The 19,789-nt window shown below is 38.8% G+C and overlaps 1 protein-coding gene across 3 annotated transcripts in view; it reads left to right on the top strand.

Moving 5' to 3' along the window:
* Window positions 1-16,977, top strand: part of PAX3 (paired box 3) — a 63,555-nt gene extending 46,578 nt beyond the window's left edge. For 2 of the 3 annotated variants that reach the window (XM_052686298.1, XM_052686297.1), the window contains exons 6-9: window positions 1,486-1,651; window positions 2,534-2,748; window positions 14,765-15,011; window positions 15,522-16,977. In XM_052686298.1, the coding sequence (XP_052542258.1) occupies window positions 1,486-1,651; window positions 2,534-2,748; window positions 14,765-15,011; window positions 15,522-15,556 (663 nt within the window). In that variant the 3' untranslated portion in view covers window positions 15,557-16,977. Of the gene's footprint in view, window positions 1-1,485; window positions 1,668-2,533; window positions 2,749-14,764; window positions 15,012-15,521 lie in introns of those variants that run through there. The other variant, XM_052686299.1, reaches the window with a different exon arrangement.
* The last annotated feature ends 2,812 nt before the right edge of the window (window positions 16,978-19,789 follow it).

The raw sequence follows: 19,789 nt of genomic DNA, 5'->3' as shown, positions 1-19,789 counted from the left end.
CAAAGGACAGCGCAATAGGAATGTGAGATCGGTGGCCTCTGAAGGGCATAAGCGTATGGAAGATGTCTGAGGAATACGAAATTCAGGCTGAAATGTGAGCAAGGGAGTTCAAAATGTTCTACGCCCTCATATAAAGGCAGCTTATGGCCTGTAATGTTACACCTGGAAATGTAGTCTGTGATGGCTGATTCGTAAGATGGCGTGGGCTGTTCACTGGAAGGGTGACAGATCTGAGACCTCACTAACTGTTACAAATACTTCTAGTCGAGGTTCAGCAGCTAGTGTGCCTCCTGCCCTTCAGGCTGCACTGCCCACAGGCTCTGCAGACATACTGTGTGAGACCTTAGCTCGCTCTTTTCTAACTGATCAGCTGCAGCTGCTTCACTGTCTACAGTTATGAGCAATAATGTGTCTGCTTGTTTACAACATGTAAAAGCCTTTCTCTCCTGCAGTTGTCCTGCTCTTGGAAGAGGTTTAACCTGGCAGATACTCTAAACCTGTAGCAAGGCAGTGGTGATGCATGCCATGTCTGGGCACCCCTGCTGTGCCTGCCTGCCCTTCAGACTTGTGTCGTGTAGTCACCACTGATACCAATATTAACCTACATGCTGCAGATCTTATTGTCTGTGTCAGTGAGATCTTGTCTCCCCCTTTCTTGTAGGTAATAAGAGCCACTGAAGGCTTGGAAAACTTAGAGCATGAGCTGAGAATGGTGTGAAGGAATCACTTGTTGGTAGAAAGCAGATTTATAGCTGAATTTTTCCACTAATCCAAAACCCATCTGCTTGATTCCCTGTCCTGGGAACAGATTTCAGTGTGGTTAGTTCTGAAATACTGATCTAGTACTGAAATTATGATCTAGTGCTAATGTTGAGTTTATTGAGAGATGTTTTGTACATATGGGAATACATGAAAACTTGTTGGGTGGGCTTTGTTCCTTTATATGCGGAGCTTTTGTTTTTCAAATTAAAAGCTTAAAGTTCTGTTGATAATTAGGGCAATATAAAATTCCAGCATATAAATATAAGCACCTTCCAACAGTGCTTCAAGGGATGCTGCTGACTTGTCAGCAATTTGAATGCAAAAACAAAACAATTGAGACCAAATAGTTTGGCTGGCACTCAGATCAAATGGAGAGATGTTTTCCCTTTCTCGTTAAATCTGGCAGTAAGGACAGTCATTAATAGCTATTAAAGGCACTAAAGCTTGAAAACATTAGTCAGCTTCTTTCTCAGGAAGCCATAGTTGAGAGGAAACTGGGCTTTGGGATTCCTGCTTCCTGTCTGTTGAACCATGAAAGTGTGTGCCAAGTGTGTGACTCTTTGAGTGTCTAGGAGCTCTGAGTTGACAGCAAATGTGCCCAATGCACACCTTCTCTTGCTCTCTTCTGAGGCGCCGATTGCATTTTAAATACGATGCTAATATTTCCGATGCACCTTTATTAAATGTACAGAAATCAAACATGCCTAATTAAATCATCTGTAGGTCTGGTTCAGCAACCGCCGTGCTAGATGGAGGAAGCAGGCAGGAGCCAACCAACTGATGGCTTTTAACCACCTGATCCCAGGAGGGTTTCCACCCAGCGCCATGCCGACTCTGCCGACATACCAGCTCTCTGAGCCGTCCTATCAGCCCACCTCCATACCGCAAGGTACAGTAGCACACAGGTACTTGGCTAGAGGGTGCTTCTGGGGGCTTCGTGTCTTCATCTGCTGCAGAAACAGTTTCTTCTCAAAATGTAGAAAAAAGGACACTGGCTACTTTAGGGACTGAATCGGTGATGACCTTGCAAGTCTGCTTATTTAAAATATGTAAGGATTCTAATTTGTTTTGCTGCAAGAAAGAGCTGGTTCCATGTGAAGGGTACTGTCTTCAGAGAAATAATAGCCTCACGCATTGCAGAGGTGTGGTGTGAAAGAGCAGCAGTTGTGTCCTGTCCTCTTTGTTGCTTTTGATGGCGATGCACTGAAACTTCAGTAAGTACTCCTAGCTTTTCCCAGTGCAAATAATCAGCTATTCAGACCATTGTTTTGCATCGGATAGTAGCAAGTTTCAGCATGGTATTTGTCATAACCTCACCAGAAATTCTGTGAATATTGGTAGCCTGGATCAGAAAGGAGAAGCCTGTCTTCTGAACAAATTAAGCTTTTCTTTTATATGTAAGCTTATATGTGTGTGTGTACGTGCTTATGTATTATTATATACTAAAATACATTCATCTAAAATATATTTTTTCATATGTTATATATAATTTTGTGGTGTTAATTCTAAGCAGTGCACTTGCTGAGAATTGTCTGAAAACTGCGAGTCTGTTTTGGCTTTTATGGTCTATTTAATAATGACGATTTCATGGAATTTTTATGTAATTTTACTGGCCAGCTAGATATCTAGCAATGTTGAAGGCTTACTGTTCTATTTAATCAGTACTTCCATGCAGGTTCTGATGAAATGATATCAAATTGAGCTTCACATAATGAACTTATTACCTAGGAAAAGAGGAGGGAAATGATCAACGTGTTTCTTTTCCTTCCAGCCGTGTCTGATCCAAGCAGTACAGTCCATAGACCTCAGCCTCTCCCTCCAAGCACTGTACACCAAAGCAGCCTCCCTTCAAACCCAGAGAGCAGCTCTGCCTATTGCCTACCCAGCACCAGGCATGGATTTTCCAGCTATACAGACAGCTTTGTGCCTCCGTCCGGGCCCTCAAATCCCATGAACCCTGCCATTGGCAATGGCCTTTCACCTCAGGTCAGTCCTGTGTTTTCAGACAGAGGATTTGCTGTATACCAGAACCAAAGAGTCTATTCCCTCAGGCCACAGTATAATGAATTGCCAAATTTAAACCATAATGTATTCTTTATATAAGCCACATGATTTCAGTTTGCTAGTTTCCTTCTTTTTTTATTTTTTTCTTCCTACTGGCTGAATCAAGAGTCATAGCTTATATTTAATTTCAAGTGATTTATAAAGTAATCCTACAGGGTCTGTGTTTATATTCAGTTGTTAGGCATTGGTAAGGTACTGCTGTTTTCCTGAAGAACCAGTGCTAGGTACAGAAATAGGTCTTGTAGCTTTTGAGTGAATAAAATCTCTTTAAGATAACCTCACAAAGGTTGTAGCAGACACTACGGGAAAAGTGCTAGTGGTGCTAGGAGAGCTGTGAGGGCTGAACACTGCACTTTGAGATGAGCTATAATCGAGTTATAAACACATAAATTAGGAGCATTACTGCTCTTCGGCAATGTATAAATGCATGACTGCCGTAATTGTTTTTCTAATTTGCATGAGCTCTTCTTAGGAAATCACGTTAATAAATTGCCTTGATAATTGAGTGTCAGAAGGTTGGTTAAATTTTCCTACATGAGGCATCTGTCTGAAGCTGACATTATTAGTTAAACTTGAATAGATGGTAGTTTATTTTATTAGCTAGAGCTTTGCCCAGGTGCTCGGAAAGAGATGTCCACTAAATTCTGAGAAGTCACAAAGAGGATGCAATCTATAATTACAATCAGGAATCTCTTCAGGGCTGAAAGTGAGAGTTTTAACGGCTTTATCTGCTTTCCACCCTTTTTTCCTCGAAGTGGTTAGAAAAACAGAGAGAAGCTCAGAATGACACAAATGAAAAGTGAAAAGACAATTATACTCAATTACACACTAATCACCGACTATCACCACTGCCTAAGCAGGGAGAGGGCATTCTAATAGGCAGAAAATGAGATTTTAATGGCACAAAGGGTGGCCAAAATAACGACTCGTATATCTTTGCCTCCTTCGTTTTCTTCAACTTGTGGTTTGCATCTTGGGAGTACAGTTCCTGGTTCCTGTGCAACGGTGATAACTCTGTGCAGCTGAAAAGTTCAAAGGCACTGGAGTTGAAAAGAATGAATAACAAAGGCAATGAAATAAACATTTTTGCCCAAAGGCAAAAGTTCATAAACCCTTTTTTGTAACAGTAAATGTAATTAAGTTTCACAGATTCCTATAGCATAGAGTGGAGTACAAAACTTTATGGCTTGAAACCTCGAGAAAAAAATACCAACAGAAAAAACAAACGGATGTACTTCCAACAAGACTTGAATGGATTTTGTTCTAAAGAATTCCCATTTCTAAATGCAATCTTCAACAAAAGCCACGACTTTTTAAAAATGGTTGGTTTCATAGTGTTCAAGGCTTCCACAGTTTGGATATAAATATCTTCTAGGATTGAGCGTTAATCCATCAAAGGTAGTTGTTAGTGTCAGTTTAAATGTATGTTGGTTCTGGCTATGGAAAATGTGATCTTTTTTTTCTTTCACAAAGCTTTTATTGTCTGTGACACAGAAGTTGAGCACAACAGTAAAGAAATCTTGTGATGTCTGGGCAAAGTGGAACAAAACAGTGAGGGCAGGCTTCCTCCCCCCCCAAAGTCTTGCTGATTTGAGGTTTGATATAATCAAAAGGAGATTCTGGAGCAGATTAGACTTCTTTTAATCAGTTTCTGGGCTTCTTTACACCCAGCTCTGTCTTTATGCTATGAAGCTTCTGCTGTTCTTTGATTTTCTGCTCTAAAACTTCTTCTGCCCTGGTCTTTAGAACTGTAGTCTTTATTCTGCACCTTTACCAACAAGTTTAGAAGGAGGCAGATCATTCAGAAATTGATGCTATGTGTTCATCACTGAATGTCCACAGGTGATCGCTTATATTCACTTAGATGTTAAACAGCTTCTTGACAATGGAATAATGAACCTGACTGGCTGATCAATATCTTTCCATCACCTTACAGCAAACAAACAAACAAAAAAGCAGCCCTAAAATGCTCACGTATTGTTACCAAAATAGCACCTCTGAAACAGTTTTGGGGCCTAAGTGATAACAGAGACACCTTGGGATTAAATGACACACCCAGGGTTTGTGTCTCTGCAACTATTCTGCCTTCTTCGTTGCATAAAACTGTTCATTATGTGAAACAACTGTGATTCCAGAGAAACAATGATTGTGCTCTATGCCTGAAGGATGAGACCAAGATATTGATCACATCAGTGCTATGCTACTGAGTGCAAGATGTGTTTCAATTGGCTTTGGAGGGTCCCAGAGGATCCCCTTGCTGGGCTTCCTTGGGACCTGTGCACCACAGGTGTCTGAGTGTAGCCAGGAAGTTTAAAGCCAGTTCTGCACTGGTGATTTTATTAAGAAAGAAACAGGAATTTTGCTGCTGAGTGGGCACGTTGCAGAGCTCTCCGTGTGTGTGGGATTTAGGTTTAGAGAGAGGATCTTTTTGCTAGCTGGTGGATTTTTGACCACAGTAAGTCTGGGTATGTGAGCAATTAAATCATGTTTCCACCCATCAGTGTGTCTCTCAGAAAAACACTTTGGATATACTGTGGATGAGTGAATTTACAGCGACTTCAGTGGGAGGGAGAAGGTGGGGGCTTTGTCTGAACCCAAATCATCTTTTGTGAGTAAAAAATAAAAGCCTCAGAATTTGCAGAACAAAATCTAATATTAAGATTCATAGGATTCAAGTCTTACCAGACTTAAACCTCCTCTTCCCTTCAACTTCAGTTTGTTCCAATTGAGGGTTTGACATGCAGACCTCTGGGGATGCTTTATTTGCTGTGTGGGATGTTTCCTTTCTAACTTTGTTCTTGGGTATGATGGACTGACATGTCGTTCAAGGCAAGCATTAGGTGAAGCACAGAAGAAAAGGGGAAATGACTGGGGTGCTGTAACTTTGTTTTTATCACTTCAGCCATGAACTTGGAAGTTAGAGGATTGTACATCTTGCTCAGTTTTAAGAAGCAGAACTTAATGTAGCTGTCTTGCAGGACGGTAGTTTACTGGGAAATAAAACGGTATTCTTGTTCATAAGAATGAGAGAATAGGAAGGGTCCCACCTGGTTAACATTCAGCCCTTTATTACATTGTAGCAGGATCTGCAGATCCCCTCTGGATGATGGATGGCTCTCACTGTGCATCTGGTTTCCTTGCTACCACCTGGCTGTGGTGAGAACCTGGCCTGCAGACCTGTCGAAGATAGGCTTCTGCGGGAATAAACTAGTGATGGATGTCTTGGGGAACTGATAGCTAGGAGTGTCCTTGTTTGTATCAAATAGAGAAACAACCAAGCCACAAGCGCTCCATCTCAGCCAGCGCTCTATAAATATAATGGCAGAACAGAGATTATTAGTGTGTAATATATGTAAATCACATATTTTTTATGTTTTCTATGCCTATTATGCAGCTTCTTGGCTTTCATGCATACATTTCTGGGGATATTGTATTTCCTTTTCAAATTAGGTTCCAGTTGCTTAGTGCCATTTTCTTTTAACAAAAATTGGTTAACTTGGAATTGTTAGGGAGCAGCGTATCTGTAGGTGAATGTGTGTGTACAGGAGTTGAGCGTGCCTCTGAACTGCCATAGCACTTTCTGAGTCCGACATTAACAATCACCCCTGGTTCTCTGGCTGTAAAGCAGAAGACAGACTGCCATAACATTTGTCTTGCAAGAGCTGCAGGTGTTTGGCCTTACAAGAGAGCAGATTGTTTTTAAGACAGGATTTCAATATTTTGAACTGCTTCATTTAAGACAAGGAAAAGGTCTTTTCCGGTGTACATGGGCATCCCTTGACCTTGTCATGTGCTTTTTATTAATGTCAAAGCAGCACAGTTTGCCCTACACAGTTTGCAGGTTTGGAAGCGTGCTGTTTCTGGCTGCTCTTAGGTTCAGAGTGAGCAGCAACGCTGTGCTCACATTGCTGCCCATGAGGCTACTTGCTTCCTGCAGTTACCTTTTAGGTAAATTTTTAACAGAGAAAGAACAAATGTGTGCAACCTGTGCCCTGCTGGACATGAGATTTTCTTTTCCTCCTAGCCCTCTAGAAAACTTCTAAGATCTACTTTTTCTTTTTCCTTATTGTCTTTATCTATAACTGAGCCTAACTAGTAGCTTTAAAGACTGTATTTTCTAAATGGAAAGAAGATGGAATGTTGAATGTGCAGGAGATCACAATATTTTTGAAAATACTTCGCAGTTCTCATGCAATTACCTGGAGCTCAAGACCAATCTTGATAAGAAAATTCCAAGCGTTTCTGTGAACAGTAGTAAAATCGGCAGCTGTTTCAGGGTTTCTTTCTTGTACTGTCAAAACATTTCACTGCCTGAGTTTAAGAATGAACCTGTAACTTCTCCTGATGAGATAGATCCTAGGTAACTGGGTTAGTCTTTGTGAGCATTGGTTTTCATTAACCTGAGGTGCAGACCTGGCGGCAGCTGTCGAATCAGTTAGATATATTCATATTGTCCTGTTAACTCTGCTAAAGAGAACGTTCTGTTAAAGAATCAACTTAAATTTTCTTATTAACAGGGCAGGAAGAAAAAACAGGTGTTAATTCATTAAGCCTTTTGCAACACCTTCTACTTACTATGCAGCTGAAAACATGCTTTTTAGTTCTACGTTCCTTCCCAATCAGAACTCGTGTGTTTGTCACTGTGGTGTTGGCTTTAAGAACTCTTTACTTAATGAACAAGAACAGGTCAGGGATTTCTTTGTGGGGAAGAAACTTAATTCACATGATACAATTTTAATGAGAGCGATTTTATTTTATTTTTAGTAAAAATAAATACATTAGATTTAAGATTAGGTGAAAGAATGAAAAAGTTCAGTCAATGGGATTATTTCTATTTCTGGAATATGAGATCAACATATGAGATTCAATAGTTCCATAATTGTTACCTTGCAAAAATAATAACATCATTTTGTAAATATTGTAATTATGAATATAAAATATATAAACATATTCATTATATGCATAAATTATATTTATTAGTATAACTACAACAGTAAACTGGTGGCCTTACATTTTCATTGTCCAGCTTCCTTCCCCGGGCGTTTTTCCAGTTTCACCTTCCCCTTGCCAGAACGTTTTCAAGGGCAGAATGCAGCCTTCCAAAACAGGTCTGTTCTTCCTGCTCAGAAATCTGAAGGGGCAGGGGAGGGAAAACAGCAACAGAAGTCTGGACTCTGCTGAAAATGTAAGAGTAAAGGAACACAGTATGGGTGAAACTTATCAGTAAGTACTGTGATTTTTAATCACAGTTTGTTTTCCACACTACAGCCATCAAACCGCAGCAGATTTAGAGTTCAGTGTTCGAGGTTTTCTTTCTGAAGGTGCCTTTGTGTAGGCACTGTAAGAAGATAATGCTTATCCAGAAGCTTTGACAGTTCTTAAATTCATAGATTTTGAAGCAGTTTATGATTGTGACTGCTAGATGTTTCTCTGCTCTTACACCTGGCTGCTGTTCCATGATGAATCCTCTTCAGGTAAAAAATCTCTTTCAAAAATGAAGCCTGAGTTTTTCCTACCCCTAACAACTCCCATTTAAAACAAACACAGTCTGTTTATTTGCCTTGGAGTTTAAAACACAAACAAAAATGTTTTAGCATAAAGCATTTTCCTGATATATAATAATCTCAAAATTTTTGAACAAATCTGTATGGTAATTTCACATCTTTTTTTTTTTTTTTTTAACAGACATCACAAGAACCAAAATAAGCCTTATTTTGCACTCTGTGATATTGTAAGTTTTAGAATTCCCACAAGACTGACTCAGCTGTTTCCACAATAATTTGTATCACTTACAGTATACACAAGATGACTGTTTAACTGCACAGCAGCTCTTAAAGTAGTGTTTTGCATTTGCTGCACATAGACTTTAAATTTGGACCACTTAAGAGAAAGTATGATTTACTTCTTCATGTGACTTGCATGCACTGGTGAACTTTTAATTCTTTAATGAATTTGCAGAATAAAAATGTCTACAGGAATGTAAGTACTTGCATATTTATTCAGTTAATGGCTGGTACATGAATGAGGGCTTTGTTATGAGTAATCACTTAACCATCACTTAACTATGTTCTGTATTTTAGATTTCCAAAGGAGGATACTAAAAATATGACAGTGTGATTCGGTGAAAAGCCTGTGGGGATTGCAGTGGGGATCAGAAAGAGCAAAATTTAATCCACAGCAAAGGTGCTCTAGGAAGCAATGCCTCTGTCTTCAAATGTGTGGGGCTCAGTTTGCCTCAAAATTTCCAACCCCTCAAGAGAGAACTGCCTGATTTTTTGGTTCGTTTTTGCCAGGATATCAGTAACAGTAATCATTTCCTTGTAAAAGAAAGACTGAGTGCTGAGTCAGAATGCTAAGAGGCTCAGTCTTGCCTAGTCAAAATAGCAAAATATTTGTGTTTGTCCTGGTGATGGTTTAAACCTGGCATTAGAGCCCTGGCATAGACACTAATGGAAGCTTCATGAATAAACCCTTACAGGTTTCATGAATAAATCCTTACAGGTCAGATTACTTCAGCAATGTTTGTTTGTCATCTTTTTTACATTTATGGGTAATATTTCTTTTAACTATTTGGCAGGGATTTTGTAGCAACTTCCCCTTGGTTGATCCAGCCCTGTAAGACCATGTAATAGCTGTAATAGGGCCAAACGGAGTTCCGTGAGAATCTTGCTGTAAAAGCTTCACAGATCACATCCCCAGGCCTTCTGACAGTGACAAAATTAACTAGTGTTTGAATTGAAAGGAAAAGGAAAACAAGATGTTTTTTGTTTGTCTAGCTTCCAGAAAACAGAACTGTGTGTTCTAGTTGTGAAGGGAAGGCCTGTGCGAGTCCAGCTGCCTCCAGTCTTTCTGATGATGGCTGGATTGTCTCTGTTGTGTTTTGGGTTGAGCTGTAGGTGAGAGAAGAGTTTACAGGGAAAGGAAAATCTAACCCTATGCTATGAACAACTCTAAGTAATATTGCCATATTGAACAATCTAAACTCACAAGCCAGTACCTACAATCCCTAAGACTGCCTAACAATTTTGGGATATTAAGTATGTATACTTAACTACATTAAAAATATATAAATAATATATGATATAAAATTGAACATATATTCATCTTTGGGCCTTCTATTTTGCCTTTTCAGTCTTAACATTTTTGAAGCTTCTCCATGCAACAAGATCTAGAGAATTTCTCTTAATTATTTTGATAGAATTACCTAGTCCTGTGAGTCCACGATCTAGTGCCTGAAAATAGGCACTAGTTTACAGACAAACGGGGGTAATGTTGTGGACATCAGTAATCTCCTGTAGTTAAAAATATAATTCTTGTAGGATCAAGTTATCCTCTCAGTTGTCCTAAATGGTAACACCACTGCACCTTCTCTGATTTCAGTGTAGCTACCACTGATGTCTAGTGGTGTGAAATCAGTACGAGGCCTCATTTGATTCAAGTACACAGAAGGTCAGATCATCGGATCTTCAAAGTTGATATATTTGCTCCTATTTTTATTAACCAAGTGTTTGGTTCCAAGTGCTTGCCAGTTGGCACAGAATTCTTACTCTTGGGTTTCTTCACATATCCAGCAGAAATATTCATGTTTAAGAAATGAGTCAGAAATGCAGCTCTGTGATCCTATAGGTATAGATCCATGTAGCTAGTTAATTTTATACAATCTACTGAAATCTGCCATTATAGTACATTAGGGCTAACATTTTTATGTGCTTTACAGTGCAGTATTTTGTTTGTGAGAGATTTTTCTGCAGTGAAAAGAGTTAACAGCAGGTAATGCCATTCATCTCAGAAGGAGTTTGAAATTTGCAGTGTTTGTGATGAATGAGGGTATCTGACCCACATCTGTTTTACATTAGAATGGAACATTGCCCTGACATCGTTAGGAGCATTTGTCAAGATTCCCTGGACAGAGCTTCTGTAAATTACATGCTGCAAATGTGTCAGGGTCAGATAAGAGGATATCATTAACTCCACTAAAGTTTACTCGTGATTCTGTCAGTTCAACTTAATACGTTAACTGCCAACAATTTTCCTTGAGCTGTTTCATTAAATCTTTCATTCACAGGAGGGGGAAAAAATGTATCACTGTACCCAAAAAATATTGCACATGTTCTTTTCTCATAAATCATATTAATTGCAGACATGGTCACAAAGCATATTAAATGCAGGCATGCGTAAATGAATTAAAACATATGAGAATTTTATTGCGCTTATGGTAGGTCCTACATCCTTAAATATCAACCACATTAATGGGCATAGTGCTTCATTTAAATGGAATGAGCTTTTCTCACTTTAACGGACTTTATTTCGTTAATGATAGAAGTATTTTCTACCAGCTGATAGTGGACCAGATGTTGTGCACGTGGCGTTGAAGCTTTCATCACTCGATTTCTCTTCCTCCTGGATCATAACTTTACCCAGAGATGCTGTGTCAACTCCAACAGCTAGAGACTTGTTCCAATGAATGTTTCGGATGTTTGGGATGTGCTCCGTGAAAACTTTTATAGAGTTGACTTGTTACCATTCATAGTGTTCTTTTTGATATTCCTAAATACACCTTCATTTTCTGCTAACAGAATACACAAATAACTTTATTAATTATATACGCTGTCTTTTATTGTGTAAACTCAAAGGCTACAGATCAACATTTTTTGCTTCTAAGGAAAACAAAACATGTGATGTAAACCAGCCTGAATTTTTGCATTCGTAGGAGTTATTTTCTAAAATAAATGGAACAATTACAGCAGCATTTGGTTCTCAATGTTAGATCTGCCCTTGATTTTCCTTCTTTTAATTTCTTTGAGATCCAGATTGGTGAGGGTGACAATTACTACTTCAATTTTCCCCAATTAATTCAGAGGCAAGTGCACATTTTCCGGTAATTTTAATGGCATGTGGACTGAATAAATGTTTCACAATGGTTAATGAAAAAAGATCAGATCTGTTTACTTATTTAGTATTATACTGTTTAATGCTAGCAGAAGATCTGTGTTGCAAAACCCAGACCTTCCTGTGTCTTTTGTATGCTACTAAGCTGAAGGTGCTGAGCATCTTGCAGACGCGGCCCATTGATGGCTATCTAATTGATTAGGTGAAAGTCAGCCATGCCCTTCCTGTAACTTCTTGTATGGGTGATAAGGTCATGGCACATACCATATGAAAGACTTCTGCCCTAAGGCTACTTCCCTTGTAGCTTTCAAAACAGACATAACCAAAAATCTAATTATTTAGATACTAATCAACTACAGCATGATTCCTAAGGCTTCTGAAGAAGACATTTCTACGAAGATGGTTATCCCAGTTTTCCCCACCTCAAAGACAGGGTGCTGTGCCAGTTCTTCTCCAGACTATCTATTAGGAGCATCTTATAAAGGATGTTTAAAGGCTTGTACAATTTTCTGGTTAATTTAAAAAAAAAAAAAATTGTTTTGGGCTCTGTTCTGTTGAAAATATTAAACAGAAAAGACCTAAGTTACTTAGAGTGTGTAGTTGGCAAAATAGCTATTTGCCCAACTTAGCAATCCATCATAAAACTCCTGGTAGAGATGGCATGTGGTGTGAGAGCTCAAGTGCAGAGGAGTGGCATCAGGACTCCAGCGGGGCTGTGAGGGCAACACGAGCTCAGGTTGTTCTCCCTGCTCTTGAACTTGGAACAGAACATGGTAAAATGCTGTAAATATTGGGATTTCATAGGTGCTATACAGGAATGGAAAGGGCTGTGCACTTATTTCAGATTTCTGATAAACCATGGATGTTTAAAACTGTAGTCAAAACCATGATGCTTGCGCCAAAGTAAATATTTTTCACAGCAGTAATTTTTAACATAAACATTTATGTTAAGATATGTGGGTTTTTTGGGTGGAATTTCTTATTCTTTTAAGTTCGCAACCTTGATTTTAAACGATGAATATTAATATAACCTATGTTCATTGAAAGTATAACGTATCTAACATTGTATGCTGCTGATGCAATGTCCGTTCGTTAAACATGCTACATTTTCACAATCATGTCCCTTTCCAACAGTGCAAGAAAAATATGTGTATTTCCTAAAACAGCAGAACTTACTAAAATAATCTTGAAAATTTGTAATACTTTTCAGAATTCAGTTTGAGGAGGAAAACTTGGGAGTCCCGTAATCTCAGCTTTTAGTGGTTTTTTTTTTTGGTGACAAAATACCACTCAGGTTGCCTTTCTAGTATGATGATTTCTTAATCTCTGGTCATTCAAAGGATTTTTAAATTGCATCATATTAATCTCAAATTCTTTTAACAGGTTTTCGTGACTTGAAAAAGAGATTTGAATTAAGTATAAATATATAAAAAAATATATAACATTCTGTACCTGAATCCAAGTTCTTGGTGTTTTTAACTTCAGTGCTAGGATTTCACAGTGAGGTGTGCTGAGTGCATCTCAAGACATGATTTATATGTGTGATGCAGGCATCTGGGCGTTACTTTTTGAAGTCCTCTGCTTATGCCTTTTGCTCTTTTCCTTATTAGACATGCAGGACCTGGATTTGTCTTCCTTCCTACTCTCTAACTGTGATCCCTGGGGCTTGTTTCATTTATTGATTAAAAACAAATAATTCAGAGCTTGTTGAGCTGGGACTATGAGCTCTCTGCAACAAAAATCCCTCTTCTGTTGCAATGGAAAATAAATACAATTTGAAAAGGGACACCAAAACTTTAGGAACCAGATCTATTTCTATGAGCATGGCTTTATTCTTCACAAAACAGACTGCAAATTTAATAATTTTTGGTAGGTCAGAATAAGTACAGTGAAGCAAAATGATTATCAGAAAGTGTGTGTCAGATATTTGTAATGCTTTTTTGGAGGAAGACCAACTTAAAATTATAGGTTATGTTGTTTTGGCAGAACGTCGCCTCTCTATCTTAACCTGCAAATTGTTTCTCAAGCTTTGAAGTGCAACTTTGTCCAGCAGAAGCAAGCAATTCTCTCAACAGAACTTACTTGCAAAATGTGCTGGGAACGCAAATACGCACCAGCCTATAATGTGAGTTGATGTTTGTAAACCAAGAACTTAGCACTGCAGCTTCCTTGACTCCTGTTCAAAACCATGATGCTTTTGAAATCTTTTGTGCTTTTCTACTGGAAATTACACCTTAGAGGGCTGAGCCTTTGTAGACACACGCACGTATTCTCCAGTTAGCTCTTTCCATTTAATCTCAATTCAGTTGTCGATTTTATAGCTCTGTATGGGCAGCTTATTAAGGGAGTCACAGCACAGCTGACTTGAAGTCAGTCTGGACAGCCAGACCATTTCTGTTGTCTCCTCTAACTCAGGATAAAGTTGAGAACTGGTATAATGAGCAGCACCTTTTTGCATTTCAGATCTTCAGACTGGCACGCAGTGTGTATCCAGTGACAGGAGTTAGGGCTGCTCTGCCTCTTCCCCACATATTTACGTTCATATGTTCTTGGTGCTGGGATCTTTGGTACTTCTGTCAATGGTATTGCTGTGATTCGCTCCAAATTAATTTCATTTTAGAGGCTGCTGATCTTAGATTAAAATAAAAAAGTATGTAAACTTGTTCATAGCTTTTCTGCGTTGCTAGACCATGCAGAACTGCATAGGTGAAGAGTCACTATCTGTTTCTTATTCCATTATGGTTGAGTTCCCAAGGAATAAACATCTGCAGAAATCCTGGTTGGGGCACAAGATCAGACAGACAAAGATCACAATAGTTTTTGACATTACTTTTCCTTCTTTGCCCTTTTTGTGGGTTCCTAGTCATCCGTTTTTATTTTGATGGGTAATACAGCTTTTTCTGCTCTTTGTATTAGTTAGCTAAGCGTAGATTGAATGCCAAGTCTACCTGTTTTAGGAAATCAATGAAAGACTTGCGGACTCCTACAGCTCCTACAACAATACAGTCTTCCATGTGTTTTTACTCAATTATTCTACCTTTCGTTTTAGGTAATGGGACTCTTGACTAATCATGGTGGTGTGCCTCACCAGCCCCAAACTGATTATGCCCTGTCCCCTCTGACTGGAGGTCTGGAGCCCACCACCACTGTCTCAGCCAGCTGCAGTCAGCGGCTAGATCACATGAAGAGTTTAGACAGCCTGCCTACGTCCCAGTCCTACTGCCCACCAACCTACAGCACCACCGGCTACAGCATGGACCCTGTCACGGGCTACCAGTATGGGCAATATGGACAAAGTGAGTGCTGCGATGCAATCATTTATCAGTTGTATGTATTTGTTTGTCTGTAACAAAGGAAATTGCAGGAATAGATACTAATGGCTAACTGCTACTACTCTCCAAAATCAAGTGGAGTGCAGTGGTGAGATAGCTGATTGTTTGAGCAAGATTTCTGCTGCATAATTATTTTCTTAAGTGATGTCAACAACATCTTGATGTTATTAATTGTTGAGACATGAAACCTGATTGCCATTAGGTAAAACATAAGGGCTGTCCAAATCGAAATAACCACTGGCATTCCATTATTAGAAACACATGTTCTTAATGAGGTCAGCTCAAGAATCATTACAGTATATAATCCCAGATACGTAGAGTTTTGTCAAACTTGTCCCAGGAATAAAAATATTAGTCCCTTTCCTTTGATATCTCAATATTAAATATGACAATGTCAACCTGTAGTTGGCATGGCCCCATGCTGTGAGGTTGTCACAGCATGACTTAAAAAGCTTCTTTTGTTTTTTTTTGCAGGTGCCTTTCATTATCTGAAGCCAGATATTGCATAAATGAACTGTCCACTTCAAGTTAAAGCTGGTGTTGTTTTCCGGTCTCGCTCCAGAGCTTGGATACCAGGGATCTTCTCAACACACTGCAGTCTAAACTGGGGCAGTCCCAGTGAGAGAAGTAGGCTTGTTCTGTTCTCTCCAGTCATAGCTTTTAGTAAACTTTTGAAGACTGAACAAAGCTATACAGAAGACAAAGGCCAAAAGCAATAATGAATAAATAAATGCGACATAGTTCATTATGAGTGGGTACACAAAACAGAGCAGAATTTAATATTGCTGCCTGGCAAAACATTCCGTTTTTTTTGTTGAAATTAATATGCATTGATTGGGACAAATGGAACATTCTGAAATTTAGCAGTTGAGCTCTGCATACTCTGACTCATCTGGCATCCAGTGCTGACTTCAGTCTAACTTCAGTCAAACTTCAGTTAAAGCTGCCCAGTTTCTGAAGCATGGGCAGCAGAACCTCTTTCGTTACACACTGGAAATTGTCATCAAGAGGAAATGTCACAGACCTTGGGAAGCTAGGATAAATGCAAAAGGCTTCCAGAGCAACTTACTGGTAATCTTACTATGCTTCTGTAATCATGTTGTCAATAAATGTCACAAGTTTTGCTTTACCAAGAGACAAGATCTCATGTAACATGGAAAATACATTCTCTCTTTTTATGTGGAGTTTTCCTGGTCCATTGTACCTTTTTGAAGAAACATGGAGGAAAAAAATCGACGTGACTGATTTTTTCACAACTGCCTAGCAATGTGCAATACTGTGTACCTCACACAAACTTTGGAATCATCCAAAGTCATATAGATAGAATCAGAACTATATTTTTGCAGGTACTTTTATTTTTGCAGTGCATAATTCCTAATGATCAAATACAGAAATGTTGCAGTGTGCTGGACAGCTAAAATCCAGCTTGTTAATCATGATTTAAAGGTCATTTTCAGGAAACGGTAATGAAAAATGATTACGTTTACATTTTTTAGTGATGTACAGGACATGAACAGAGATGGGCCTGTACACAACACAGTTGTTTAAATTATACAGTGATATCCAATATAGAAATTAATTATAGGAACCAAGGTTTACAAGAAGTTTGCATTGTGACATTTTAGAATGTCAATAAATTTGTGTTTTGTGATGTTGAGAGGAACAGGAAGATGGAAGGCGGTGTTATTTATTTCTCTCTATTCTTTGAACAAAGAGAGAGGCAGAACACAAATACATTCCTTTTAGTGTTAAGGACAATGAAGTAGAGCATTAGACTAGATTCAGTACAGAGGTTAGTTCGCACATTGGTCTTAAGGGAGAGGGAAAAATGAAATCTTTGTGTTACAGCCTCTACCAACAACATGTTGTAAAAAAACAAACGAACGAACAAAACAACAAAAACAAAAAACAAACGTCTTTCATGTAAAAAGTTCAGTAAATATTTACTATTTATAATGAATAAACAGTTATGAAGCCTTGCAAAGCACTGATGATTTTGTCCTAAAGTGTAGTATTGTGCTAAATACATTGGTACATTTTAATCTGAATATCATGAAGAAATAAACCATGTTATCTTCAACTCAAGGTGTATTCCTTATGTCAATGTCTTCTGCACACAATCCAGAGCAGCCTTGGGCAGCCTCAGTGCGCAGGTGCTGCTTGTTTGCTGCTCAGAGGTCTGGGTTTGTCTTTTTCCAAGCACTATTAGTACTGTATGTCTTCCCAACAACAAAAACCTCATGCCTTTACTGTGCATTCGAAGAGCTTGAACTCAGCACCAGTAGGTCAGCTAGGATGGTTTCACACTGTGCTACAACTCTAATGAGAAATGGGTTATGGGCAGTTTCTGCACTGATTGTTTTTTCATCCTTAAATGCCTCAGGAATTTGTTAGCAGTTAGCAAAAAGCAACTGAAACATGGGGAAAGACCCCTCCAGACGGTTGGAATACATTTCAGTGGTACATTGTTGTTAGAGGGTTGGTGGGCATTTAACTTCCCCGCCATTTTGTGAGGGAATTAGCCATCTTGAAATTTTTAGCTCTAATGTACTTATTGAGTGTTTATTTTTATTTCGTTGTTTGGAAGAAAAATAGCTATCTTATCAGTTAGAAAATGAAGGAATAACATTTTTGAGAGGAAGGCATTTAAAAATGCTGAAATATGGAGAGAGGGGGTTTCTTTTCTCCCTTCTAGGTTACGTTTCTCTGGTACGCTTTTGATTTCTGTGGCAATTGAAATTTAAGTCTCTTATTAATACCTATTTCCTGCTCTAAGCTTCTCATTTTTCTGATCTTTTTTTCCATTGTCTTTCCCTTTCTGAGGTCTTGACTGATGGCATTTGTGCACTGTCGTAGGCTTGCCACAAAGGTCTAATGAGCCTTTTTCCCCGGTTTGCAGTACATAAACTGTAACAGGATACAGTTACAGTTACAGTACAGGATAAAAGCCACTTGCAGTTAGGAACTAGATGGTGTGATTGCTTCTTCCCCAAAGGGCTGTACCTTTAGTGCAGGCGGAATGATTCTAACTCCAACTTTGCCATCAGTCTTCTAACGTTCCAGCAACTGGGGTGGAACAGAGCTGGCATTTCTCCCTCCGTCCCTGCGGAGATGCTGGAGAGGTGCTTTCTGGACACAAAGCTCAACAGCAGGCATTTTTGCTGTCTTGATCCTCTATTTTTCAAGTGTCTCCCAAGATTTTCCTTGCATGAGAGACTAATAAAGAGCTGGCAAGCCTGGAAACGAGACAGATATGGAGAAAGTCATCCTGTTCTCTTGCAGGCAAGCCATGCAGTCAGGGAGCTGGGATGAGCTCGGAAGAAATGAGGAGCTGGGGCAGAGGGACGAAGCAGGTTTCTCCTGATTTATGATGTGCCATAGGAATTGTTGACAGAGCTGTAAGGATTACTTGGGGTACTCTGATCCCTCCTTGTTATCACTTCCAAGGCTGAAGAGCTTCTTGGGAGCCACATGTGTTTCTGGAATACAAATCCTAAGTGCTCAGAAAGTCAAAAGAGCATGAGACTGCTGTGGGTATTTCATTTGACATAAATGCCATGGAAAAGCTTAGTGGAATGTTATATCAATTGAATCCAAAACATACTCACTTACAGGAGTCTTCCCTCTTCTTTTTTTTCTCTTTTTTTTTTCTTTCTGTGTGTGGGGTGGGGAGCAATATGTGTGTTGCATGTGCTGTGAGGTGGAAATAAACAACAACAGCTGTTTAAACCAAGGTGTAGGACTTGGGAACTTCTGAAAGACAGCTTTTGATGAACAAATATTTATTAGTCTGGTACAATCCTGATTTTCAATTTATTATTGATTTTTAGAAAAATTACTGATTTTACGTCTTCCTTTTATAAAAAAATAACCCATACTCTCTAAAAAAAATAAAAATAAAATCAACCAGAAAAAACAGAGCGATGTTGGTTACTGCTAATTTGTAAAGCAAACATTTTTCCTGCATCAGTAACCATGAAAGTTTTCATTGCTATCCACACAGTCTTCTGACCTTAAAGTCTGTGAAGTGGATTGCTAAAAGATATGTCTGCAAAAGTAAGAAATAAATTTTAGGCAATATCAATGAGACCATCAGGAACCAGGAACAGCTTGAATTCATAATGCTCTTTGTATCGTTCACTGCAGTGTTCTGTTACTTGACAACTGAAAGAAAACCTACATCCTATTTTTAATTTATGTTGGCTTTTGCAATGATGTCTAGATATTGCCTAGAGCCAGATAAACTAATCTGGAACAACACAAATTACTACACTAAACTAAAGCACTAAATTTTCGTTCAATTAACATTAGATATGTATTTCCTTTACATTACATAGAAGACACTGTAATTGTCATTTGCCAGTGCTGAAAAAGCCTTATGCATCTTTCAGTAACTATGAATCTGGGCATATATCATATGGAGTCATAAAGTTATCTTAAAGAATCACACAAACGGATTTGAAGATCTTGGTCTATTGTAAAATAACCAAATTTTCAATCTGCTTCTGCTGTCACTGTAGGTAATAGCCACTTAGGTCTGCCAGTTTTTTACTACCTATTTTCTCCCAGCACTTTTGGGCAGCTCACTCCAGGCTGGGAAGTTCTGATCAGTTGTAAGGAGCTGAAGGCTTCAACTAGTTAGATTATTAGCAAGGAACTGGTTCAAATATTTACAAACTATATATTGCACAAGTAGGCTTCAAAATCAGTGTATGTACACAGTGCTGGAGCTCGGTTCTGTT

Source organism: Tympanuchus pallidicinctus, unplaced genomic scaffold (genome assembly GCF_026119805.1).
Source record: "Tympanuchus pallidicinctus isolate F22 unplaced genomic scaffold, pur_lepc_1.0 scaffold22, whole genome shotgun sequence".
NCBI lineage: Eukaryota > Metazoa > Chordata > Aves > Galliformes > Phasianidae > Tympanuchus > Tympanuchus pallidicinctus.
This window is presented reverse-complemented; position numbering and strand designations above follow the sequence as displayed.